Source organism: Emydura macquarii, unplaced genomic scaffold (genome assembly GCF_026122565.2).
Source record: "Emydura macquarii macquarii isolate MOO-44397 ecotype Brisbane River unplaced genomic scaffold, CSIRO-AGI_Emac_v2 contig_1263, whole genome shotgun sequence".
Lineage (NCBI taxonomy): Eukaryota > Metazoa > Chordata > Testudines > Chelidae > Emydura > Emydura macquarii.
In genome coordinates this window covers 7,574,067-7,601,059 of record NW_027131400.1, presented here as the reverse complement: position 1 = coordinate 7,601,059, position 26,993 = coordinate 7,574,067, and the positions used below count along the sequence as shown (strand labels likewise).

The 26,993-nt window shown below is 38.4% G+C and overlaps 1 protein-coding gene across 1 annotated transcript in view; it reads left to right on the top strand.

The window, feature by feature from the left end:
* Nucleotides 1–26,993, top strand: part of STK17A (serine/threonine kinase 17a) — a 46,006-nt gene that overhangs the window by 14,757 nt on the left and 4,256 nt on the right. Inside the window, exons 2-5 of the mRNA XM_067550376.1 lie at nucleotides 1,138–1,350; nucleotides 15,673–15,817; nucleotides 24,885–25,011; nucleotides 26,929–26,977. Of these exons, the coding sequence (XP_067406477.1) occupies nucleotides 1,138–1,350; nucleotides 15,673–15,817; nucleotides 24,885–25,011; nucleotides 26,929–26,977 (534 nt within the window). The remainder of the gene's footprint in view (nucleotides 1–1,137; nucleotides 1,351–15,672; nucleotides 15,818–24,884; nucleotides 25,012–26,928; nucleotides 26,978–26,993) is intronic.

Below are 26,993 nucleotides of genomic sequence, written 5' to 3'. Positions count from 1 at the left end.
AAGTGGTATCTGAATTTCACATCAATCACACTATTTATTTACTGGTATTTTTTTCCAAGGCTGCATACTAGTGAGGGGGAATCTGTTTTACATACTTTGCATCGAAGGAGAGCTCTTGCATATTATTGAAATAGAACTAAAAGTTTTTTGAAAATCAGCATAAGACAATCTAAACAAGGATCACATGGGGCATACTGTTCCCAAAGCTATTTCTAGATTGATTAAACAACGTATTGTTGAATATTACACAGTGCAGAAATTCCTGTACCTACAACGATACAATCTGATTGCACTAGAGGTATGACAGCATCGTTTGCTTGCCTTGAGCAAGTCTCTGTTGCTGAGATTTGCAGGACTACAACCTAGATAAGCACATTCTTGCTAAACGTTATGCACTTGATTAGCCTTCAGGGGCTGATGCTAGAGTGTTTTTTTTTTTTTTTTTAATTTCTGTTCAGTTAAGGCTGTGGTCTCTCCAGGCTATTTTCAGCACTACTTATCAACTCATAAGTGGGAATATGCAGGGTTACTCAAAGCAGAAATGAAGGTTGGCTCATTGCTCTTTGAGATGGGTCTGTGCATTCATACTTCCCTCCTGCTTTCACTCTTCGTTCTGTATTTCTTGATTGGTGGTGGTAAAGGGCATTGTGCCCCCTTATATAGCCTTGCTTCAGAACATTCAGGGATGCTGAGGGGAATGGTAAGAGCACAAGCATTCTAACAGACACTGCATAGAGAACGTTCTCCTGTTAGGCATCTTTGTGTGGCACCCTACCCATAAGTGGAATATGCAGAGCCACCCTGAAGAACTAAGTAACCTTCATTTCCTGAAAGTGATGGATTTTTTTTTCTACTGAAAAGCTCAATTTTTGTGTATACAATAGGGTACAGTGAGTAAACTTAAAATACTTTCCAGTTTGAGATGTTACTGGTTCCAGCAGCATCCCCTGTTTTAAGTGAAGGGAATATCATTGATACAGGGTAAAAGCTCTAAATTTGGAACATATTCTAAATGTTCCCACTGTAGCTTCTTTTGAGTTTTCCAAAATATTAAAATTTGACTAATGATTTTAATACTTAAATTAAGGTTTTAAATTAAGGCTCATCCATCTGATTTAATATTTTCTTTAATTCCAGAGGGAAGTTTGCAGTGGTGAAGAAGTGTGTCAAGAAAGATACAGAAAAGGAGTTTGCAGCAAAATTCATGAGAAAAAGAAGAAAGGGCCAAGACTGTCGAATGGAAATAATCCATGAGATAGCTGTCCTTGAGTTGGCACAATGCAACCTGTGGGTCATTAATTTACATGAAGTTTATGAGACTGCAACAGAGATGATCTTAGTTCTGGAATAGTAAGTACTAATTTCATATTGTGGAGTCTTAGTGCAACTATAAAATGGGGGGAAAAGTGAGGGTGTGAGTGTGTGTATGTGTGAGAGAGAGACTCATAAACAGTAAGAATTATTTGCTGAAAGTGAAAAATCTAAAATACTTGCACTCACAAGACACACAATTTGAAAACTGGTATTTCAGTGCTTAGTTGTTATAATCACCTGGTTTTCGGTTCTGGTCAAAGGAATGGCAAAATCAGGAATTACAAGCAGTTATGTGGGATCAAGGAACTATTTAGACTATATCAGTTTCCCTAACCTAGCTGAATTTATAATAATCCGTTTAGAATAAGTTGCCATGTTTTTAATATACTTTTAGCATTGTGATCACATGATACACTAACTTCTCTAGATACATTATTTCATTAGAAAAATTAAAATGTGAAGGTACAAGACAGTATTCTCTCTGGGGTGCGGGACGCCGTGCATGTGCCTGCATAGTTCTATAGGTTCAAACATAAATATACTGGTTTGGCTGACTGAGCCTATATATCCTTTTCGAATACAACTTATTTTTCCCTGTGCTGACAGCTGCCAATGGGTGCCCCTTCTTATAATGATATACTTTAACCCCTGCCTTGCAGCATTATTGCAGAATTGCAGACAGGTTCCTTGAGAGAGCTAAAACTTCAGTTATTTTTCTGACTCAAGTAGAAATATAAACTCTTACAGAAAAAGTTTATTCATTGCATCTGCAAATCCATATGGAGTCTCTGCCTCTTTACTAGTCAGACTGAATTAAAAGCTAGTTTGAAGGAAAAAGTTAGCAATGGCATTGTGCCTCAACTACAGCTTCCAATTTGTATTCTGCCACTGAAGAGACTTGACTTCGTAAAGTGGCTTCTTCAAGGCCTCCTACTGGAACAAATATTACTGATATCCCATTCAGTGTCTTCTGCACTGGATTGTTCTGCTAATCAGACTCCCTACCCCCCTCCATGCACCAGAGAGGAAGGAAGGTTTTGTAGGTAAGGCCCTTGGCTGGGACTCTGAGATCTGGATTCAATTTCCTGCCCTGCTACAGACTTTAAGTGACTTTTCTAATGTCACACAATTTCTCTAAGCCTTAAATTGGGGCTAAATTGGGGCTAACAATACTTGCTCTTCCTCCTCCTCCCCCCCACCCTCCCAAAATTTTATCTATTTAGGCCAGTGGTTCTCAACCTGCAGGCTGCTTGTGGCCCAGTCAGCACACAACTGCGGCCCATGTGACATCCTCAGGGCCATACAGGTAGTATATATATTATGTGGGTCATATCCACATAACACAGAGAGAGCTGCATATGCAGTTCACAACGGTAAATAGGTTGAGAACCACTGAATTAGACTGTAAACCCTTCAGTACTGAGACTCTTACTACATGTGTATATACCCCAGTTAGCACAACAGAGGCTCAATCTCCATTAGGTTCTCCATAGGCTACTCTAATACAAATAATAAAAATCCCTACTGTTCGTGCTGTTCCACTTGGCTTACTCTACCTGAACTAATGCTAGCTAGATAGCTTGCGGTCTGGCAGTTCAGTCAGAACTATACTTCCTCTGTCAAACAGTTCTAGCTCTTATCTTCTTAAATACTAGATAAACCAGTTTCAAACATAAGAATTCTTTAAAATGACTCATGTCACCTTGACAATCAAGACAACTTCTGGTCTCTACTTTTCTGGGCAAAAGTAAGAGCAGCTGCAGCAAAACAAAACAATTTTTTGAGGTGACTGGTCGGGCAGGAACAAAAGGCTTGACTCAAACAGTGTCCTAGTACTTTTTGGGAAAGGACCTATCAGAAATGGGGGGAAGTTCAGGATCAGACCAGTCTGAGTAACTTGAGATCTTTCATCTGCCCATTTTTCTTCCCTTTATTTGCTTCTCCTCCTCACACACCCTCTCCACCTCCCTAAAAACAAAAAAGAAGCTTCACAAGATGAACCTGCACTGGCGAGAGGTTTTTAGTCCTGAGTCTTTAATTATATTAAGATGTCCATTAGTAGATTATTGCCAAAAAGGTGACTAAATGAATACTTGTTGCGGCTAAACTGTAAAGGGTTGTGGTTTCTCCCAAGGCATTTGTGCCTCTAGAGGTTGTTAAATGACTAGGAGTGAGTAGTTATGGTGCTGGCAGTTCAGAAGCCATTTACATTATCTGCCATTAGTATAACTCATTGTCTGCCTTGACAACAAGAGTAGATGGTCAGAAGCCTTGTGTTCAAGTCTCAGATCCTTGTTCAGAGGCTAAAATGTGGATTATATAAAATTGTGATCAGGACCTTACTCTTATCTGACCCCATGCATCTGAGCAGCTCAGTTAAATGAAAGAGGATGTAGAAGATTAATGGGATTTGTTTTTAGAGAAAACAGTGTGCAGCACAGTTAAAGTACTAGAACCTTGTTATAACAGGTATTTTCTAAAATGTCAACTCTTGTTATATATTCTGTACTTTCACTACAATATGCAGATTGTCTATGGATTGTAATTGTGTGAGATATAGAAAACTGGAATGGTGTCTGTATTTAGTTTATTGCTAATTATATTTAACCAAAATAGCCAGTTTAAAAATCTGAATCTAACAGGGATGTGGTGTATGTTTAGAAGCCAAATCCAGAAGTAAACAATTGGCTTTTTGTGACACATGTAATACAGAACTGCTGGGTTTTTTGATAGGAGGAATTAATACTTCATTACACATACAAAGCACATTTAGGATTGTAAAATACAAAAACACACTTCCGCTGACTTCAGTAAATATATCTGGACACTTTTCTAACGTCAGCATGTTCCAGTGACATGTTGAAACAAAACTAGTATGAGTGTTAGTAAACTTCTGACCTTCTGGATTCAAGGGATTAAAAATCACACAATTTAGACGGCAAGCTCTTTTAGGACTGGTACTGTCTCTATACACTCTTGTACAGCATGTAACAAAATGGAGCGCCCCTGCTCTTAATTGGGGTGGTTGGGCACTACATCAATAAATACGAAAAAAATTCACAATATTCTATATATGAATAAATCCTTGTATTAAGTGATGATTTGAAATTGTTTTTTGAGGGAAGAATATTTAGAAAATAGTCTCAAGAATAGTGCTGCCTCTGTCATCTACTAATACTTTTACAATGTCTTGAAGGGTGGGAGAAAGAGACTTGGACCAAAGCTGTAAACCCTTCCCTTTTAAGTGGTCTCATCAGTATTTTTTTTAACACAAAGGAGATATTCTGAAGGCAGTTATTTTTATCAAGATATTTGTAATGCACCTGTTGACATAGTGTGTAGGTGCCCATTTCTACCTCACGTGGTTTAAACAGGATGTGATTATTTTGTCTAATACAGAGAAAATGGACTTTGGTTGAGGAGGTATAAATATATGTTTCTAGTCCACTTTCTTTATAGTGGTGGCCAAAGCAAGACCTGTCGCCCTTAGTATTTCAACTTTTAAAGGATCCCAGTGAAGTATTAAATGCAGCTAATTGTGAACATGTAGCATGAAGTCTAGTAATATTGCTTCAAGTTTAAAAGTAATAGGGTCCACGAGAGTGGAAATAATGGGATACAGTTTTCATATTTCGGTCTGGGATCTTCTATCAGTGGTCACAAAGTAAACTGATACATACTGATCCTCCCTCCTGTGAAGTGTGTTTTATGCTTTTATGTGGAAAGCAAGGCATTTGTGGCAGTAGGTAATTTGACTTCCATCAGATCGAGTTTTCTAGAACAAAAATTGAACTGAAGAAAATTGTGTTCATTTTGGCCCCAAATTGCTACTCATTTCTTCCTTGCCAGTCAGTTCAGCATGTCAGTATACATATTGATAAATGACTACCCTTTGTAACTATTATAAGGGGTCCTATTGATCTTCTGACATGAAGAACTCTGTGTAAGCTTGGAAGCTTGTCTCTTTCACCTACAGAAGTTGGTCCAATAAAATATTACCTCACCCATTTTGTCTCTTTAATATCCTGGGACCAACACAGCTGCAACAACACTACATGCAAACAGATAGTGATAGCTAGGCTTAACTGCAGCCATTAAGTTTCAGTTAGGAGCTTCAGATTAATCACTGTGTAGCTTACACATCAGAACACTTTGGCTATACTGTACCAGAAACAGTAATGTTACGCCAATTGTATGTTACTATGTCCAGTATGAAAATGAAATTTATTAAAATACTCTGAATTATATGGCTTCTCTGGGTAGATCCATGCTTCTTCACATTGCTGTCTCTAAACAACTGACTTTCTAGAAAATAATGTATAGAAAATATTTTTGTATATGCAAGGTCGCTTTTGCCTATAGCATGTGTGCTGATTGGCTGTATTTGGACTGTAAACTTCAGAGACCAAGAACAGTCAATATGTGCCTTGTGCAGTACGAAGTAAATTCTTAGCACTTCATGAAGAATAAAATGAATTCATGAGACTATATCTTTTTGCAGTGCAATACACATGAAGATGATTCTTTGATATTAACATGTGCATGAGGTTATGTGACAAAATTTGCATTGTTTTAAGACAGTGATTATTATGTGACTGTAAAAGATGCCATTTTTCTATAATTGGTCCTGAACACACCTGCAAATTCTGGCCTCAAATGCTGTCTTCACTTTTTGAGACTAATTTAAAAAAAGTCAAAAGTAAATTAAGTGTCCCTCTTAGATAAAGTACAAGGTTTTTAAACTTAAATCCACTTTTCTAAGAAGTATCTTGTAGAGCTATTTAAAATTTGACACTGCAGATCACTTTTTATTCTTTCTTATACTTGCAGAAAATCCAGTAGAAATATAAAATAAGTGACACGCATACAGTATGGTATTTAGCTGCCTTCTTCTATAATTTGTGGAAGAAATTCAGTACTTTTTTTCATTTTCAAAACAAGGCATACTGCCATAGAACTAAAAGCTTCCTGTGTGCAAAAAATAACCTAGCGCAATAAATATGTACTACCTAATATAGAAAGTGACCTTTTTATATTTATTTCCGAAACAACTTATTTGAATAATGGTTTCCTCTGATACAGGGGTTCCCGAACTGTGGTATGCGTACCCCAGGGGGTTGGGCAGGAGTAATGCAGGAGAAATTATGCAATGGTGGATTTTATTTATTATTTTATTAATTGCATTTTCATAATGGGCTACTCAGGCAAAACTTTAAAACTCTGTGGGAATATGTTATATAAAATATGGTAGTTAATTTACTTCAAGATGTACCAGTGAGAACACATATACAGAGATGCTGATGTACAGAGCCCTAACCTCCAGTCACGCTATTACGTTAATGGGAAATAATTGTATATTCTTTTCCACCTTCATATAGTTTACAACAATATTGATAAACTACTCCATCAGGCTTTTACTTCTATTCCAGTGACTATCCTACATTTCTCTACTCCAGTGTTGTGTTGGGAGATGGGAACTGATATCATGACTAATGTGCCAGTCAGCAGCATTCTGAGGTTGGTCCCTGACCAAAATTTAGAGTTTTAGTGAAAGTAGCCAGAGTATCTAAATAGCTATTCACTCCCCTCTCCCCCGCCCTTAAGCCCTCAACAGTCTCAAAGTGGAGAAGATAGACAGATGGATTCAGAAGTCTTTGTTCCGATTATCCAAGCCCTTGCATTTGTCAGTTGTAAAGAGTGAAAATATCCTCTTGCCTTGTATTGGTTGCTGTCTCTTCAGTATACAGTGATCTGTAGTAATGAAGAGGGGAGAAAAAGGTTAGAGCACCATGAATGACATGATCGGAATTCAATTGATCTTCCAAAAAAAAAAAAATCTTGTTTGTCATGGAGACCAAAAGGAACTTCACTTTCACAGTGCATTTTGAAGTCCTAACCAATCGAATTGTTTTGGGTGGCAGACAGGGTAATGAATCTTCATCACTTCGATACAGAGTTGTGTTTCTTAGACTCATAAGCTTTAAGGCCAGAAGGGACCATCATGATCTAGTCTGATCACCTACACATTGCAGGGCAACGAACCTCATCCTCCTGTAGTAAGCCTTTATCCACTGGCAGAGTTACTGAAGAACTGTAATTTTGATTCAGAGTCTTCAAGTTACATCATTTACTCCTAATCCATGCTGCAGAGGAAATTTAAAAAAACCAAGCGTCTTTACCAATCTGACCTAGAGGAATATTCCTTCCCAACTCCAACTTCTTTCTTTGTTTTCATTTATATGGCTCTTCTTTTTCCTTGCCCTCCCATCTTCTGTTACTGCCTACCTCTTCCCTTCATTTTGCACTTCCACAAATCTGTTCCTCAGCTCTGTTTCTCCTTCATTAGCTAGTCTTTTCTTGTGCCTTATTCCCCATAGTCACGTGCTTTCACTGGCCACTTTCCTCATCCAATAGTTTACCCTCACTGCTGACTTCTTTAGGTAGATTTCATTAATAAAATGACTAATTGATAATCTGCAATGGCAGATCTGTCAGGGAATAGAGGAAAACAAACCACATGCTTTCATTTTGGCTCACTTTACTCGCTAAAGTTCTGGAGCTGCTTGGGGAGTTCTGTGCACTAACCTGTGATTTAGACCTATGCCATCTTAGCTGGTAAAATCTTGTTGAAGTTATGCCAGTAAATCTTACTGTGAGGTCTAGGCTCTGGGAGGAATGGAGTTGCAGCCCCACAATTCTGCAGCTGAAGATATTTGGCCATATCTGAGCTGTTTTCTGTTTTGGCTGAGGCTTTTTTCCCCTGGAGAAAAAGAGATTTGATTGTTGACTGAGGATTTTTGCAAGAACAAGACTTGAGGAGCTCAGCAGGATAGGGATGATTTGATTCCAGTTGATTAGTGGGGACTACATTCAAAGCTGGAACAAGTATGGGAATCCCATTTATCTATATTGAATAGGAGAGTGCAGAAGTCATCTTTTGGAACAGAAACTCTCATCTTTCTTCTTGGGGTGGGGAGCAAGAAATCTATTGAAAAAATTGTGGTGGGACAATTCTGGCAATACCTGGAGTCCTCACACTACCTTGCTCTGTTTCACATTAGCTTTTAACACTGGGTTTTTATATGGAAGCTTCTGGCCTCATTCTGGCAATAGATGGACATCAAGAGTACATCTGATGCTTTTAGATGTAGCTTTTTTATACTCTTGACCAGTGAGTATTTGGATACTGGCAGGGACAGATGGAGTTGCATTAGAATGACACACTTACTCTTCCCTGAGAGGTCACCTAAATTGTGTGGTTATCTGCAACGGCTCTGATGGACAAGGTACAGCAGGCTTTTGTTGTCTCCCTTCCTGTTAACTGAGTGTATGAGCCCACTAAGACAAAATGAGATGGTTTGTGTTGTGATGCTATCAGTATGCTGATGAAACTGTTTTCTATCTATTTATTTGGACCTAGATACTGTGATCATTTAGATTTTTGGCTCTGCTGACATAGCTAGTTGAAGCTCTGACTGGATAAAATATGTGTTCGTGGGCTATGGGAAGTGATAGAAGTGATTGCATGACTTCTCAATTGGCATAACAAGATCCAGTGGACTGAAGCAGAAGCAAGACCATTTCAAATTGGAAATAAGATGCAAATTTTTGCAGGTAACATGTCTCGAGATGTAGTAGATTCTTGGAACTCTTTAATAAAGAAAGGATATCTTTCTAAAATACACTTATTCCAGTTTAACCACAAATTATTGAGGCTGATCAGGAATTACTGGGTGAAATTCTGTTTCTTTGTTATGTATGAAGTCCAGACTAAAGGGTCACAGTGGTAGCGTCTGGCTCTTAAATCTGAATCAGTTGCATTTGCATGATTATCTTTTTAAACTCAGTTTTGCAGTCTTGAGGTCATGTTATATTCTTGGCTGATTCTGGATATCCCTGAATACTTTCTTCCCTTATGCCCTCTCATCAGATGCAGACTTCCCCCAATTACACTTGTCTCTATCATCTCCATACTACTGCCATGTTCTGTATGAGGTTACACCTAGGGAACACTCAGTAAATTTAGCTAGTATAAAATGCAGTTGCCTGCTTACTTCTAAGGCCCTGTCTTGAGCACTTACTGCACAACCAATCTACAGCATTCCACCATGCTGCGTATTGTTGATGTGGACACTGTTGCTCTGCACCAAAAATTCCCAAGTGCTCTATGGCTGTTTCAAATTTTAATGAACAACAGCAAGGTCCACATAATGGGTGGTATGCTGGAGCACTGTAGATTTACACTCCAGCTTGCTGCACAGTGAGTGTTCTTGTAGACATGTACTAAGCGATCTGATGGTCATGGAACAGAGACTCGTGTGTTCCAGAAACTACATGGGTTTTCAGTACCTTCAAAATTAAATTAAAGGTGGCTTTTGGTCCATTAAAGCTTCTTCTGGATCCTTTGCATTTTACAAACTCTCTCTTTCTTTGTGGCCTCTCCCAGTATTTAAGACCAGGTGGGATACTTGAACTGATGTTCCCTAAATTTGTACACTTGAGACCAGTCCTTTCTCAGTGGATTGCCCTGTAATTTTGGCATTGCCTTTACTCTCTCGTGCACAGAGCCAGAGTTGTTTGACTTTCCAAGTACATTAAGGCATATTTTATTAATTCAGTCTTTGCCTGATGGGATGGATGAAACCAAAGGACTTAGTATATTGTGAGTTAGGAAATAAGTTTAGTCTCTTGTTTTACATTATTGTAAACTTGGTTAAATTCTGATCTGATGCACTCTTAAAATGTGGGTGGAAGAAAAGTAAGCACATTCCTTGGCTGAGTTTAAAGACAAAATGTTTTTAATTTGTAGCCATGATCAGTGTCCAAATGATGCTTTTAAATTTTTAGTTCTTTATTTCTCACTTTTCAACTGAATACATATTTATATTTTAGTAATGTTTAGCAGTAAGATTTCATTTGAAATTTCTGAAAAACTATTGCATGGTACTTTCTTTCATAAACAAGGCAATATAATATAGACATGTAGAGCCCTGCACAGATACAAGTATGTGGATCTGCATCCCATCCCCATCCGCTGGAATAAACTTTTACCCGACCCTCAATCCACACTCTCTCTTCTAGATTTAACTGCATAAGCATCCTCACATCAGCTGTTTTGGAAGCAGCAGCCCTCCATCAGCTTTTGAGCCCCTGCCACATCAAACAGCTGATGAGCCCCTCCTGCCTAACAGTTGATCAGCTGTTGAGCCCTGCCAGCCCTTAACAGCTGGTCAGCCCTGCCTCCCCAGTCCTGTCAGCGGGCTAACAGCTGATCAGCTGTTCACTGCACCTCTGGCTGGCAGCTGCTCTAGCCCTGCCCCAGAAGACACAGAGGTCCCAATTTCCATGACCATCTGATCTGCAAGAAATGGTCCACGGATATCCAGGGATTTGCAGGGCTCTGTAGACAAGGGATTCCAACTGCTATAGCTTTTGTTTTGAAAAATACTTTTACCTCTTGAGTTCTACTTCCTCTGAGCCTGTTAGTGAAATGATAGATGTAGTGTTGAAGACATAAACGTCCAAAACTTGTGCTCATTAATCTTTTTACCCTATTTAAATTATATGTATAACAGTTCTCATGAAGATTCTGCTACACTGATGTCTGTGCTTTGTTTTCCCACTAGCATTTCTTGTGGCAGTAGATGAGGGGGTTGGCTCACAAAGCTGTAATTCCATAATGGCTCATCATTCAGAAAGCGTTATGTTCTTGAAGAGTAAATTTGCTAAACATTTCTGTATGTTAATTTGGTAGATAGTACTGTTCTTCATTATTTTTATCAACATAGAGTGAACTTAATACTGCAAAATAAAGTGTAAATCCATCAGTGCTTCTTTAAGTAATGATATTGTGGTCTTGTTAATTCTATTTCACTTTACTGCTTCAAAACAATGACTGGCACCATTTTGTACCAATACAGCCTTTTTACCTTGGAAAATAACTACATGTCTAAGTAGACCAACTTGTGGGGTTACAGCATGTCTAGTGTAGACATTCATAGTTAACTCAATTCTTAAGTTTGATCCTTGCACAAGTAGGCATCTGGCTTCAAATAGTGCTTTAAAGTCTGATTGTAAAAACTTAGTGAAATCAATATTCTCTCCTCTCCCCTTCCCCCATACCCTGGAACATTTATTTTTTAAAAGAAAGTGAAAAGGTTATACCAGCAATCTGAACTAGAGCAAAAAGATTCTCCACTCCTCCTTCCACCCAAATAGTATATATAAGATATCCCCATTTGCTTCTGTATCTTATACAGACACTACTAAGTCATCCTTTAAGTTTAGACCATTTAACTGTTGAAGTATACACACACGTACTTATTGAGAACCATGTGTGGCTTTTTGAGCTTTGTGTGGCCTACTTAAATTGTAGGAAAAGAAAACCCTCTTGTTGGAAGTAAGAATGGGTAAAGGTGAACACTAGACCAAAGCAACTATCATTATTTAGGAGATCGATATATATAATGAATTCATTATACATGTGCAGATTGTGTGATGTTACAAATTAGCTATGATAATATCTGACATTGCTGTAAATTTATTTTAATCATGCTATTGGTTTTTTCTCCAAAAAACTAAGCTGCAGCATAGCTAGGAAATGTACTGTTGTGCAGTAGGCACAACTTGGCATGGATGTTCAGTGGACTTTTGTTGGAGTTCATTATGGTGATGTGCTTCCAACGACTTGTGACTGACTTGGCTCATGGCTAGCAGACTGTTTTTTGCTTAATGGCATCAGTTATGCTCACTCTGCCATAATGATATACAATGACAATAGATGATATACAAAACAGTCTTTTCTTGTGTTTCTGTAAAGGGTCGTCGCTAGTTGTTTTATTCAACCACACATCATGGGGTGTTTAAACTCTCTGAATATGGTGATGTGATGTATTTGGATAGAGTGAATTGCTTGGAAGAAGTGGTCCTATTTCTGTCCTGTAAACAGCAAAAAATAGTATTAAAGGAAAGCTTTGTGTGAAAATGTTTCTGCTTCATATTTGCAACTGCTCTTTTATAAGACTTCTGAAATTATATAGCATGTCCAAAGTTAAGAGAAAATGCCAGCATATTAGGTTTTCAGCAGATATTAAACTGATAAGAACAGATATAACATTTTAGATAAGTTTTATCACTCTTAGCCAAAAGGCCGAGATTTTAACAAGTGTTTAGCGACTTAAAGATGCAAATAGTACCTAGTGAGATTTTTCAAAAGCATGTAGGTGCCTAACTCCCATTGATTTCAACTTTTAAAAAGCATTAGGAATTAGGAGAGCTCAGTATTCAAAAAGCATCTGAAGAACAGATTTTACCTGGCTGCTTGAACTGCATCTTTAGATGAAAATAGTGATAATTTCGCAAGCCGTTTAAAATAAATGCCTTTTTAAAATGAACTTACGACCTCACTTACATGCCTAGCTGACCCTTTGAGGTAGTGATCTGCACAAACAAAATCAGATTTCAAATGTTTTTCTCCATATGGTTGCACTCTTATAACATCTTTTTTGTTAACATAGTTCTTGTTTGTGCCCTGATGTAGACTCCAATTTCTAACACCTAAAAAAAAAAGGGGGGGGGGAAGAGGGGGTACAGCTCTATAACCAAAGAAAATGAGTAGCAATTGAAAACTTACTCTCCTTGAAGTTGGCATGCCCCTCAGTGACTATTCATGGGTCAAGTCTTGGACTATTCATGGGTGCAAACTTGCAGCAAATCAGAGATCCTTCTCAAACATCAAAGCAGATAGAGCTGTCTTCTCTACTGCAGTGTTCTTACTCTTCTGCAAAACAGCCAAGTAACTTGAACTTTCTTCCTTTATTCCCCAATTCATTTTTCTATTTTTTAATTTATTTCAATAATAAAGTTTCTGGGTTTTGTAACTTTTGTCAACCTTTGATATTTTTTTTTAAACTGTAATCTCACTAAAATTCATCCACAGCATAATTTATTCCATCAGATCCTTCTAGTAATGGCAAAAATATGTTGCAAGTTGGATATTATGAAAAATGTGGAGTAATGCTGCAACTTTGACTCAGGATGCTTGAGGTGGTTAGCTTTTGAGGACCTTTATGTACTAAAGGAAAGCATGGACTCCAAAGGCAGCTCTCAGGAAGTGGCATAATTCTCTGACTTCCTCTTCCGCAAATAACAAAGAATCAGGATGGTGCAAGAATGTAGATTACTGATCATGCAGTTTGTATTCCCACTGATGCATGTAATAGTTCAGTGCTCTGGTACCCTTCGTGCAATCAATCTTCAGCTCAGAAGTCTGAGGAAGAAGCCCTCTTTGATGTTACTTAGAGGTCATAATATGTAAGTACTCAATAGTTGAGGAACAGGTGGACATAGTGTAATTTAATATTCCACAATTTTGTGACTTTCTTCATAATTCAGCCCCTCGCTACAGCTGACCCAGAGATGTGCTCTCAAGACTTTCCTTTCCAGGGAAGGCATTAGAACTGCTCAGTCCCTTCTGTGTAAAGGCCCAATCTGACTCCCACTGAAGTAACAGCAGTCTTTTTATTGACTTCAAAAGGAAGTTGGCTCAGGCCCTTAATCTTCTGCAGAAGCAAAGAAGTAAATCTTTAAAGACTGGCCTTACAGATGGTGCTGATGGAAGGAAAGGAAATGGTGTGCATCTAAGGGTATGTGTACGTTTCTAGCTGGGGGTGTGATTCTCAGTTGGAGGAGATGTTTCTTGTGCTAGCTCTCATCAAGCTAGCATGCTAAAAATAGCATGTAGCTGCAGGAGCACAAGCAGCTGGAGGGGCTAGCTGCCCTGTGTCTGTATCTATAGTCTCTGATAAATGCTCAGTCAGGGCGTCTGGCCCCTTCTGCTATTTGCACTGCTTCAGCAGTTATCTATTTTAGCGTGCTAGCTTGATGAGAGCTAGCACAAGTAACATCTCAAACTGGAAATCACACCCCCAGCTCAAAGTGTAGACATTACCCCTACAAGGAATCTGATGCATCACTGGATTTTCACTTTTCATTAATATGTTGTGAACTCAGACTTTGAATACACTAAGATGAGAAAATAAAAGCTAGATGAAGTTTTCATATTCTAAGATTTCCATAACTTAGATTCTACCTTTTTATATAGGTACCAGTAAAACAGCTCTTGACTTTAAGTGCTGTAATTGCTCTACATTTCAGTGCATAGATCTTTCTTTGTTTGGAAATACTCTCTTTATAGAGGAGGATTTTCATATTAGGTCCCTTTATTTCAGTTACGCTTTCTCTCCATGACTCAGTTCCTGAACCTATAACTTTGATTTTTGAGTGTAAAAGACTATTATAGTAGGTGGGTAGCCATTTTTGATGACCATATCTTTCATACTACTTCACTTTCTCTTCTCTACAGTTTAGTTCTCAGCTCCAGCAAACTTTATACTTATCACTATGTATCTTATAATTTTGTGAGAAACCTATAAGCAGACAAAACAGAATTCCAAGGATGTTCTGTGTAAATCATGTTTTAACAGGATTTGCTTAAGCCTGTCATCTGCTAGTCTGTGATACTCTCGTAGAGAGTTTTACATTAGTCCTGTGTAAGTCCTAATATGTAGTTAAAGATTTTTAAAATCCTTTTTTGGTTTGATTTATGTCTGATAAGACTTGATGTTCTAGAAATCAATGGCTTTAAAGGCTCATTGTAGACTGACTAGACACTTCTTTAGTTTATAGTTCATTGACCTAAAAATCAGTTGTGTAAATTATGTATGTCTTTAATCCACATTGCTTAATCAGATGGGCATTTTTAATCTCTTTAAAAATAATTCACTGTAAAGAGAACAAATCCATTTTTAATATAACATATGGCATTAAATGTAGTCAGATACTTTTTGAATCTGTAGCCTTATTTTGAAATATAAATCTTGTATTAATTATCCAAATAGCTCAGTCCAGCTGTGAATAAAGATTTGTTACAGGAAATGACATAGAAAATGTCAATGGAATAGAAGAACGGTATTGTAGAACAGTAATTCCTTCTTGAGTTCTATTGCTGTTACACAGAGAAGACTAGAATTATATGGTACTAGGGATTTGTAAACACTTGACATTTTTGCTGACATATTGGTATGTAATTCAGGAAAAATGTATAAGCTCATGTACAGAGTTCTTTCACTCACCCTTGCCATCTTTAAATGCTCAGACACTATGGCGAGCATGCGATAGGCTACCAAAATATTGAGGGAACTTGCTTGGCAAAATTGTTTGGTTTTGGCAATCAGAATTTTGTAAGGCAGATGTGTAAAGTTCTAAAGAATGGTAAATGCTAGCATAACGGGAGTAGAATGAAAAGTTAGATACTATGTCATTGCTTTTGAAATTAAAAATTAAAAATCTATTCCATAGTGCTGCTGGAGGTGAAATCTTTGACCAGTGTGTGGCTGAAAGGGAAGAAGCCTTCAAAGAAAAAGATGTTAAGCGGCTTATGAGGCAGATTTTAGAAGGAGTTTCATTTTTACACAGAAGTAATGTGGTACATCTTGACTTGAAGGTAAGTGTATGTTCCTGTACTTTTTCTTATTGAGTATATCCACACTGCAATAAAACACCAGGCTGACCTGACCTGGGTCAGCTGACCCGGGCTTGCCCAGTGGCCCCAGAACCCAAGCTCCAGCCTGAGCCCGAATGTCTACACTGCAATTTTATAGCCACATAGTCTGAGCCCTGCAAGCCCAAGTCAGATGACGTAGGCCTTTGATTGTAGTGTAGACATACCCATAGTTATTAGCCAATATGTGCTGACTCAGTGCTATAATGCCTTACTAATGTTAATTTATAAATAAGAACAGTATGCATATACATCTGTGCTCTTCCCAAAGCACAAAATTAACCTTTTGGGGTACAACAGATATTAGCAATTTTGGCCTTAAATGATAACTTTCTGAAAGTTACAAGTGTCTGTGAAATGTGTACCTAAAATTGCTAATATGTGTTACACAACCAAACAGATGAAGTTTTTGAATTACAGTGCCTGTTAAAAACAAAACTAAGCTTCATGCAAAGTGTTTCCTCAGTAAAGTGAAATTAAGTATCTTTTTGTGCTCTAGTAAGATTTTTTTAAAAGTAGAATTGGCATTTACAGAGACCTAGGTGACCATTTTGTGCTTTGTGAAATTTGGAAAAAATTGGTTAAGAAATAGTTTTAAATTAATTGAACATAGCGTGTTGTAACTGCACTGAAAATCAATTTACCATTCCAATATTAAGTGTTTACAAAAAGCTGTTAAGCACCTGTACTTGGACGCATATGGACTGATACACTGTATTATGATATTGCATTTGACAAGTTAGTATTTTAAAAGTATTTAAAAGTCAGCATTTGCTAACTATTGCCATTCATTAAATGAAGATTGAAGTATAAACTGTGGTAATGCTGGCTAAGGCTGACTTTAGTTCAACCATGTGATTAAAACCTTGACTGAGATTAGGTTTCTTTGGTAAGGAAATTCATTTATGGTTCCCATGGCAATTATAAGCTGGTACTTAATAGTACGACGTGGTGCTACCTATTATAAAAAGACTAAATTATTTTTGTGGGAGTCAACTTAGAATTTCCTGAGTTTTCTTTACAACTTTTAATAATGGAATTAATTTTTCAATGGTGGAAAGTTTTTCAAAATATATACCATAGTTACTTGTCTGTTTTTATGGAGAGTTGTTTGTGGGTTGTTGGGAAATATAATCTTTTAGAGCAAAATGGTAAAATAAAGACTGTAAATGCAACTACTCGTCCCATCAGTGTGTAGAAGTACTATAAAGTTACTTCCTTACTGCTCAGTTACTTGCATTTATGTATTATACAGTCTGATAGGCTCACCTTGTCTACTGTGCAGCAAAATCTGATGTCGTTTGTTCTGGAGATAGCAGCCAAAAATGACAGGGGAACATGGAAACTCAGGAAAATTAGTCAAGGAGACTTAGGTCCAAGAGACTTTGCGATGTCAGACAAAGGATTTGTTCCGGCATACATCTTGAATTAATACCAGGCTACTTTAAACTCCCAACAGAAAATAAAATACAAATAGTTTAAATTGGAAGAAAACCAAACATATTGTGACATTACCCAGGGTACAATCTGGACTAATGAACAGTTCTCCAACCTGGGTGCCTTTTACACTGCTTTACTGTGAGAGCTACCACTACTGGTCTGCTCTCACACAGCCTCCAGCATGTAAATTACTCCCAGTTATACTGCAAGAGTGCTACAGTCTCACTCTTGACTTATACTGTAGAGCAACACCTGCAAACTCCCAGTCTCAGACTTCCCCTCAGAAATGTGCATCTTGTACTGCCCAGCACCATCCTGGACAATACAAGCTCTCATAAAGTCAGTCATTTTATTAATAGAAAATGATATGCACAAATCCTGTCACTCCAAATAGAGTTTCACAAACACTTCAATCCAAACACACTGGTCTAGATAAAACAAGTGTATTAACTACAAAAAGATATATTTTAAGCAATTACAAGTAATGAAGCATGAAAGTCAGAACTGGTTACAAGAAAATAAAAAGTGAATCACAACTAATGCCTAACTTGAGCTAGAGTGATTTCACAGCAAAGGTCTCTCTCACCATGTTTTAGCAGTCTTACTGGCTGAATCTTTCAGTTAGGATCCCCTCTCCCCCAGTCCAAAGCTGTTTCCTTTGTTATTCAGATGTTGTGGATCCTGTGGGTAGAGAGAGAGGAGGAATAGTTTGGGGCATCTCTGTTCTTTTATAGTTGTTCCTCTTTGAGCATCTTCTCCAGCTGAGGTGCAGGAGACAGTCTATCTGGATGGGAACCCCCAGCTGTTTCTTTGTCAAGATGTAGATTTTCGTCCACATCCTCTTTCTTGCCAAAGAATAGCCATTTAACCAGATGATAGCCCATTTGATTTTGTTGACACCTGGCTGCGGGGTAAGCTAACCTTTTGTCTCTGGGGAATTGGTTTGTGACTCTTCCCCAGGCTCAGAACATGTCTTCAGGAGTAATGTACAGTAGAACCCTATAACTTTACATACAATGTTGCCACACACATTTTACCAAAACAATCATGATCAGTAAATTAAGTTTTCAAATGATACCTCACAAGGCATACTTTGTATGAAATTCATAGTCTTGTAAAAGGGGTGAAACATATGGATACACGCTGCCACACATAATAAGTTTCAAAATCTTCTAAAGCAGAGGAAGTTTGATAACATGGCCTCACTGGCATGGATGCAGAAACAGTGAGGCCACATAATATGGTTAAATGTGGAGGCTGTGTCTTTTTTATTTACCAACTATTGCCTAGCTTGGGTAACCATCCCAAATTGTCTGGCAGGGTTGTTCCAGTGTGGGTCTCCACTGAAACCAGTTCCCCCTTTAAGCCCTCAGCCCAGCCAAGGGATCCTGACAGAAGCCTCTGTCCTGACCTATCTCCTCGATTCCATGCCAGAAGTAGAGTAGCTGAGATGAGAGGAGCCACAAGCTGTGCACAACAGAGGCGTAAAAAATTATCATGCAATGTGAGCATCTAGACCAGATTCCAAAGCAGCCTACTGGGTAATTTAAGGTTTTCTCACCACCAGCTGCACTAGAACCCACCAGAGCGGCAGCAGTTGTAATTTAAATCCCAAATCAGACCTTCTAGATGTCGGATGGAAGGTGAAAAAAATCCATGTGGCTGTCTGCCACTTTTGCCAGATGGAAAAAAATATGCTTTCAGACCCCAAAACTGGTGAACAGCCTAGTCCCCAAAATCATAGGAAATCCAGCATACCAGTTTAAGGGTGAAAAAGATAGAGCTAAAATAGGAAGCAGACAATGGATACCCTACCCAGGCAGGAAACTGGCTCCCATATGGTGGATGATACAATCACCTGACCCTGCTCCACCCTCCCCGCAGCCAGTGATGGTGGCATTGGGCAGGACAGGGCCCAGATACAGCATGTGACTTTCCCACACCCTGTGGCACAAGGAAGGAGGGGAAAGAGAAGACCAGCCTTCAAACATTGAAGGTGAAGGAATGGTGAGGAGCAAAAGAGAGCTGTCATGTGGGGCACTTCCTCAGCTGCTCCATTTTGAAATCATTCTCTCTGCCTCCTGCCACAGTCTCTACTGCTGCTGGCCCCACCAAAGCCCCACCCCCAAATAGGGAGTGAGTATTTATAGCCCCATATAAATGAAACCTAAGTGAATTGGAACTTTTGAGACTGGTCTACTTTTTTATATCTAAGCCAAACAGCATAAGAACAGTTTACTTTAAAATTCTTTAGTGTAAACTTGTGCTGATGGTTTGTGAATGTTGCATAATTTTTCTACTATATTCTGTTGCTGATGTTCTTATTTATATATACCTTATTGCATTTTGTAAGAAATGCTTCCAGCAGATTTAAGTCTCAAACTGAACAACATGAACACACAACACTATCCAGAAAACTAGTTTATCAGGTAAAGCAGATGTCTCACAATATTGCTGTCAGAGATGTGTCCATATGGCTGTTTCATCCTGGCAAATCTGATTTTTTTTTCTAAACCTTTATTCAATTTAACTTTGGGTTTATTTGTTTTTTGTCTTCAAAACTAATCCCAAATGTAAAATAAGTCATCTGTCCCAATAATCTTCACTGGATACATCTAGTAATCATCAACAGTTTAAAGAAACAGTTTACTCTCTGATCTGTCTTGTTTTCAGAGTTTTATAAAACTCCTAAGGACTGGTCAGGTGAGTATATTTACACAAGAGATGCAATCCCTCTGTTACTTTGCATGTGTAACCATGATATTTGGCCGTACGCAGTACAATTGGTCATGTCATAATGTGACAAATTATTTAACACCATGGGGGGGGGGGGGACACGGACAGTTGGGCATTTGAACCCAGTAGTGTGGCCCAGTGGTGAGAGTCTGTGGGTCTGGCAGTAGGGTAATTCGGGCCCTCCCTGCTCCACCAGGTTCCAACCCAGGTCCCTGTGACTGGCAGGTCATATATGCGGCCTGGGGCAGATGTCCCCAAGCCTGCTCCCTGAGTCACTTCTTGCCATGATTTCTGCTCCTCTCATGTCACAGCAGACTCTTCTGTGAATGGATTAATCAAGTGATGTGAGATATTTCTCCCTGGCAGTGGTTTGGGCTCTTCTCAGTCAGTCGTAATTTGCTGTTCCCGGTCTCCCTGGGGTCCTTAGCAGCAGGGTCTGGTCCTGTCGATATGGAGCTCTGAGGAGCTACCAGCATAGGACTGCTCTCTTGCGGTTTCAGTTGACTGACCTGGGCCACTCCCTTTTGAGTGCTGCCTCCACTGTGAGCATACCCAGCAAGTGCTGCTGGACGGGACCTGCTGGGCCCAGAGCTGCTCATTAACCCTTGGTTCCCCGGTGTAGAGGTTATATACCCTATCAAACACTAAATGGTTAGATTTTTGGCACCAGTGTACATTGTAGATCTTGCAATTACAGAATAGCAATATAGAGTAGTTGTGGTGTTGCTTAGTACGATGTTGATTGGATATCTGTATTCACAAATAGATATACAGGTATTTAAACACATTGTGCTTTATGAGTGGCATCCTGCTATTTAACAATAAAAACTATTTCAGAAGCGTGTAGTCAGTCATTTAATTTGGAGTGTGCTAATTATAATTTATGTACCTTTTGTTTTGTACAGTTTAGCAAAAGTTTACTTTACGAACTTTAATTGGAAAACTAAATCTGTCATATGAAATCACATCAAGCTGTAAAATTCAGCAGTTCTCTAATTCTCACTAATGATTGAGAGACCCATCGTTAATTATTGAACTTTGTGAATTAGTCAGTAGATGAACAAAAAGCAAGAATAATCATCACAAAATTAACTTGTTTGATAAATGTATTTGCATTTTAATCTTCTACTACATTCTACTGCTCTAGTAAACTTTCTCTAGCATATTTTGTGAAAGTAATGAAGTCTTACTAACATGAGATCGTTTTTACTCTCTGTTAAATCTCTGGAGGGGGAAAAGACCACTGTTTTAACAGCTTTTTCTGGAGAGCCCCATAAAGTCTCACTTCATAATATTGGCAAATGAGCTGTAGGCTGGCTTTTAACCTAATCAGGCAGTGTGTTTGAAGATCCATTGACACTTTTCCCCTTGGATGGCGATGGTTTCTTAGAGGCATGTAGTATGGTCCATTTTACAAGGTACAGATCTGGAAATCAAATTTGAGTTCTTTTCCCTGCTCTGCTGTTGATTACCATGTGAATTTGAACAGTCTCTTCCTTAATCCCTAAAGTGGGAACGATAAACTTAGCCAACAATTTAAAACACTTTGAGATCTGCTAAGTATTACTATTTTATGTTGGCATTTGGGAGACTTGCTTGCACAGAACGTATTTGGCAAGCAGTGTGTCTAAGTGTGATGGCCAAAGGGTTAATGAATCTGGCCTAAAATGTTTTCCTTATATTCTAACATTAGTTTCATGTCTGGAACTCTGGACGTCTTCCTTTCTTTTATCTGGACCAAATAAAGAGCTTTAGAAAGATCTATCTAGCTTTTTGTGGTGGTTGACACTTCCACATTAGATCAGACTATATCCAAAAGAATTAAATCAAAACAGTTGTCTATATGTGACTGTTGTTGTTACAATTTAGAAGGATTGTCTTCTAAGAATCAAGTTTGTAACTATAGGGGAAGTTTGAGGAGTCTGCATTATTCTGTTAAGATTGTTTGGGGCAAAGCAATGGTCTGACAGAATGCTAAATTTATTAAAAGGGCCCATTTTAAAATTTTTCCCTCAATTAATTAATTAATTTCCTTGTCAACTTTCAGAAATTTCCTAACAGTGGTTGAATGCTTGCTTTAAGTACAAAATTCAATTTAACCTCAACTATGGAATCATGACCTGTGCAGTCATAATAAATAACCATGAAGGCAAAATTGCATATTATGTTCTTGACTTATCTATATTACCATATATTCCTATTGCCATTACCCATGTCTTTATCCCCACCCTCTGTGTTGTAAGCCATGCCCATCTGTTCCATCCTGTCATTATTCATATTGTAAACTCTGAGGCAGGGACTTTTTAGCTTTTACTTTGTACAGTGTACAACACAGTGGGTCTCCAAACCTAATTGGCGTCTTTGAGTGTTACTGTAAAATATATAATATAATATATAATTCTTGATTTAAAAAAAATTATAAAATAAAGTTGACAGTTATAATTGCATACAACCATTTCAGTCCTTTAATTGCCGGGGATGTGGCCTTTGGGGAGGGGAACATTTGGTAGTGCAGGTATTTTTTACCTTGGCTTGTATGGTATTCAGTGGGTAAACTTTTTCAAACTCCATTAGTAGACGTTTTAAGTATTGGAAACAAGTTATGAGAAAATTTGGATGAAAGCATCTTGTAGAAAAGAGATTATATATTAAATTATTTAGATTACTCTTGAGCTGTGAATTAAGAGCAGGCAAGATCAAACTCAGCACTGCTTTATTTGTCTTGAAGAGCTCATACTAGAACTGCTGACTTTATTAGAACCCAATAATGCTTTTTCAAAAGACCTTGGATTTAACTGAAATTTCAGTAAGACTTAATTAGAATTATGATTGTGTTTTTAACTTGTTTTGTGGATGGATTTCATGCTGTGTAGCACACATGGTATGTGGTCTATCTTGAGCAGTAAAACTGTGTCCTGTAAAAAGCAATGGATTTCACTGAAGAGTCCATTTATTTTGGCAACTATATCTCACTTACTAAAATCTTGATGACTCTTATAAGGATTACAGTTCCCATGAAACATTGCCAGTAAAAACATTCCTCATGTTAATGTTGCGTGTTCTGTTTGCCCTTTCATAAAGCAATTCAGTTGCCCAATGGAAGGTGTGTCTAAGGATATGTCTACACTGCAACCAGAGGTGTGGCATAACGTAGACACTGCTGAACTAGCTTTGATTCAGCTGGCTTGAATAACAGTAGCAATCAAACCATGACACCATGTACTGTACAAGCCTGTCTGGGACCCTGGGTATGTACCTGAGCAACTAGCCCATTCTACTGTGCTGCTGCAGCTTCCCTAGTGTCATTTGACCTGCCTATGTCAAAGCTAGCTTGTGTATGTTTACATGTGTTGCGGCCACACCTCTGGCCTGGAGATCAGTATATATACATAGTTGTTTTTTTAATACAATTAGTATAGAACAACAAAGCAGAAGTATAAAAGATATATGCTCCTGTACAGTGCCATAAGCTTTAGTAGACAACCTTGTGCTATTTGGTGAGAATTTATTATTGATATATGCAGTGAGCATGAGCTATGTATTTCCTTCTTTGTGACAACTCACTTTTGCAAGAATGGAGGAATTTCAGAAGTTTTAAATACTGTAATAGCTTTAATAAAGTGTCCTGAAAATGTAGCAGGTGTAACTGGCCTGAGAATTTTTAAATGTGCTTGCATAATACTTTACTTTCCTACCCAATAACATAACCAACATTTTTCCATCCTGATCATACCACTCCATATGGAATTGGCCTGGAGATTTTGGAGAGGGTTAATGAGCAGATTCTAGCAACAGCAGCAGTTGGTTGGCTGATGCTTGCTTCTCTTCATTTCTCCCCACAACCTTCCCAATCCACAGATTGACCCAGGCGGTCGTCCAGAAATACTGGACGCTGTGACTGTGTGGACTTCATAGGACCCAAAGATCAACAGATGGGACTGTGAATAATCTGTGGTCTTTTGGAAAGATCAGCGACAAACATAAGCTAATCTTAGCAAAGAAAAGAGAACTTTTTCAAGAATGAAAACTACTTTCCCTGACATACTTAAGTCAACAAAATCCTGAAGATCCATAGTCTTGGTCTTCATGGTCCTCTAAGATTGACACAGAGACAGTATATTACCAAGGAACTTTTTTAATGGTTACAAACATAACTTTGAACGATGACACACAAGGAATTCAGTACTATGTGAGCAAACACAAGTTTATCCAAAGGTTATCATTTGAATTACACATTGATTCTTAAACAGTACAAGTGCCTGAAAAACAGGTGTTTTCTTTTAACATTTTATGTTCTTATAGATAGTTATTTTGGCTAGTCTGTTTTGAGACAGCCATTTTATCTATTGTGACTGACCTCAATTCTGCTTGTGATGTTAGAACTAAAAACCATTTTATTTTAGAACATTTAAATTTGTTACTAACATGCTTTTTCATATTTATAGGTTTATTTAAGACATTGAAATAAAAAGTGGCTTAATGTCAGTATGTCTTCTAATAAATTAGAGATGCACAGTAACAAAAGCAACTATGTGGTGGCAAAATTATTGGAGTATCCACATACAGATTATGTCAAACTGGTGTGTTCATAAATATACTAATCTGAGAACGGCAGATGTTTGATTTCTGAGCCATACAGATACATCCTGCTGTTGAAGTCTTTTTTTCAGTAAGTGCTTGACAAATGGAGTGTTAAAAAATTTCAGTGCTTTTTTTTAATGTTCTGGAGAATGCCTCTTTATTGTGTGCTCAAAACAACACTGCACTCCTATAGTACTATAGTCAAATATAGGTTTAAGTGCTTAAAAAGCCTGGTCATTCTTATGTTTTTCAGCCTCAAAATATCCTGCTAACTAGCGAATCGCCTTTGGGAGACATTAAGATAGTTGATTTTGGCCTTTCCAGAATTCTGAAAAGCAGTGAGGAGCTAAGAGAAATTATGGGAACTCCTGAATATGTGGGTAAGTAGTTACCAAACAGTACATAATACAATCTTTGAAAGGAAAATTTAAGATGGTTCTTTTATATGATATACTTTTTTTGAGACTGGGAGAAAACTAAGTCTATAGAAGTATCTCAGGTCCACCAATATGGTTTCTGCCTTCAAGGATTTGGATATTGTCAGGAAATAATATTTATAAAAGAATGAGTAGAGTTGAAAATTTTTCCTATCATAATCATATTAACTACTATGTACCAATACAGAAGATGAATTCCTTTACCTTTTATAGAGATGCATATGCTAGAAGATAAAATATGTTTCGGTATAGTATCATTAAACATTAAGAAAAGCCCAGTAAAAATATGGGACCATAAGAAAAAGCTTAACACATTAAATTATAGCTTTAAAACGAAGTCACTAGAACCACTTGCACTAGCTGAGGAACTTGTCCTTAGGATTTAAAAACTATAACTTGAACTTACACTGTCAGCAGCATTTGGAAATAACTAATGTTCTGTGAGTGAACAAAACATTTGTCTGCTTTATTTGCGATCTTTAGTATGAGTTGGTCCCTGAGCTTTCAGTGCTGTGGAAATGGGACCACAATTGACATCTGGCTGTAGAATTAATATTCTGCCTGGTAGTCTTCTGGGAAAATGGCTTTTCTGCCATGCTTGATAGTGAGATCTTTACTGCTCTTGGTAGCATACTCATTAATGCCCTGTTAACTGAGTCTGGCCTGGGAGGTGGAACCACAGTGTGGATTTTTAGAGCTGTTCACTCCACCAAGGAGTTGAGGGTGCTTGCCAAACTCTGACATGATAGGAGATAGCTTTGTAAAAGTCTTCCCTTTTCACAGTAGTGGAGGTTAGCAATGACCACCTACATTCTGAATCATTTTAGTTGTTAGTAGGAAAGATTAGCCAGTTTTAGGTATGCAGTATAGAAAAAAATGAAATGAAGTATAAATGTGATACAAACACTAATAGATCATAGCCAGTTCTCAATGATGTACCGTGGGTCTCTAGTACTGGCGGTGTGTGTCAATACTTGCATTTGCGCCCCCCTGTCCTGTGGCAGCGCCCTGCAAGGGGAGATCTGCGGCTCATTTCCTGCTCTCCCCCACTGCTGTGGGGGTGGTGGGAAGCGGGAGTGATGGGCAGATGCTCCCAAGTGAGGGAGGGTGTGATGGGCTCTGCCCTGGAGCCCCGCCGTTGGGTTGGCTGCCTCTTGGCCCCTGGGTGGCCAGGGTCCTTGCAGCTCCCTGGTGTAGTTGTGTCCAACGCAGGTGCGGGAGGGCTGGGAGGATACTTGCTCCTCCCGCAGTGGGGAGCCCTCGGGCGCCAGTAGACCTGAGCTGGGGTCGGCGCAGCCACCAGGGATGTCAAAGCCTGGCAGCCCCTGGCGAGCTGTGATAATGGGGGGTGGCTCCTCTGAGGAGGGCCCGGCTGGCACCCCAGGCTGCTGGCGCCAGGGGGCATGGCTCCGCGCACCCCCCTCCCCCACCGGTACACTACTGCTGATCCTAAAAGCAGATTCTCCACTAAAATGAACAGTTGGTCAATATACTTCGTGTGTTGAGTTATGGGGGTGACTACCCTGTAAAACCTGTGTAATTTTTACACACATTTTTTAACAGACTTCTAAAGTCAACAGTAAAAGCAAATGCAATAAGGAACAGATATTTTTCTTTAAGTAAAAATTAAATTATAATTGTCCGTTACAGATTTTTAAATTTAATTTGGTACAGGTTTTCTTTCAAATGTTCTTATGTTCCAGATGATGCAAGATAACTGCATTAAGTCAAGTCTTTGAAATTGCCTAGGTCTGCATTATAATACTAGCTTGTAAAGTATGACTTCACATATAAGAGTAAATATAATGTAGGTCTATTTGAACAAAAAATAGAACTTATCTTATGCTTTTTTCATAATAGCTCCTGAAATTCTGAGTTATGACCCAATCAGCACAGCAACAGACATGTGGTAAGTGTAGCCTTAG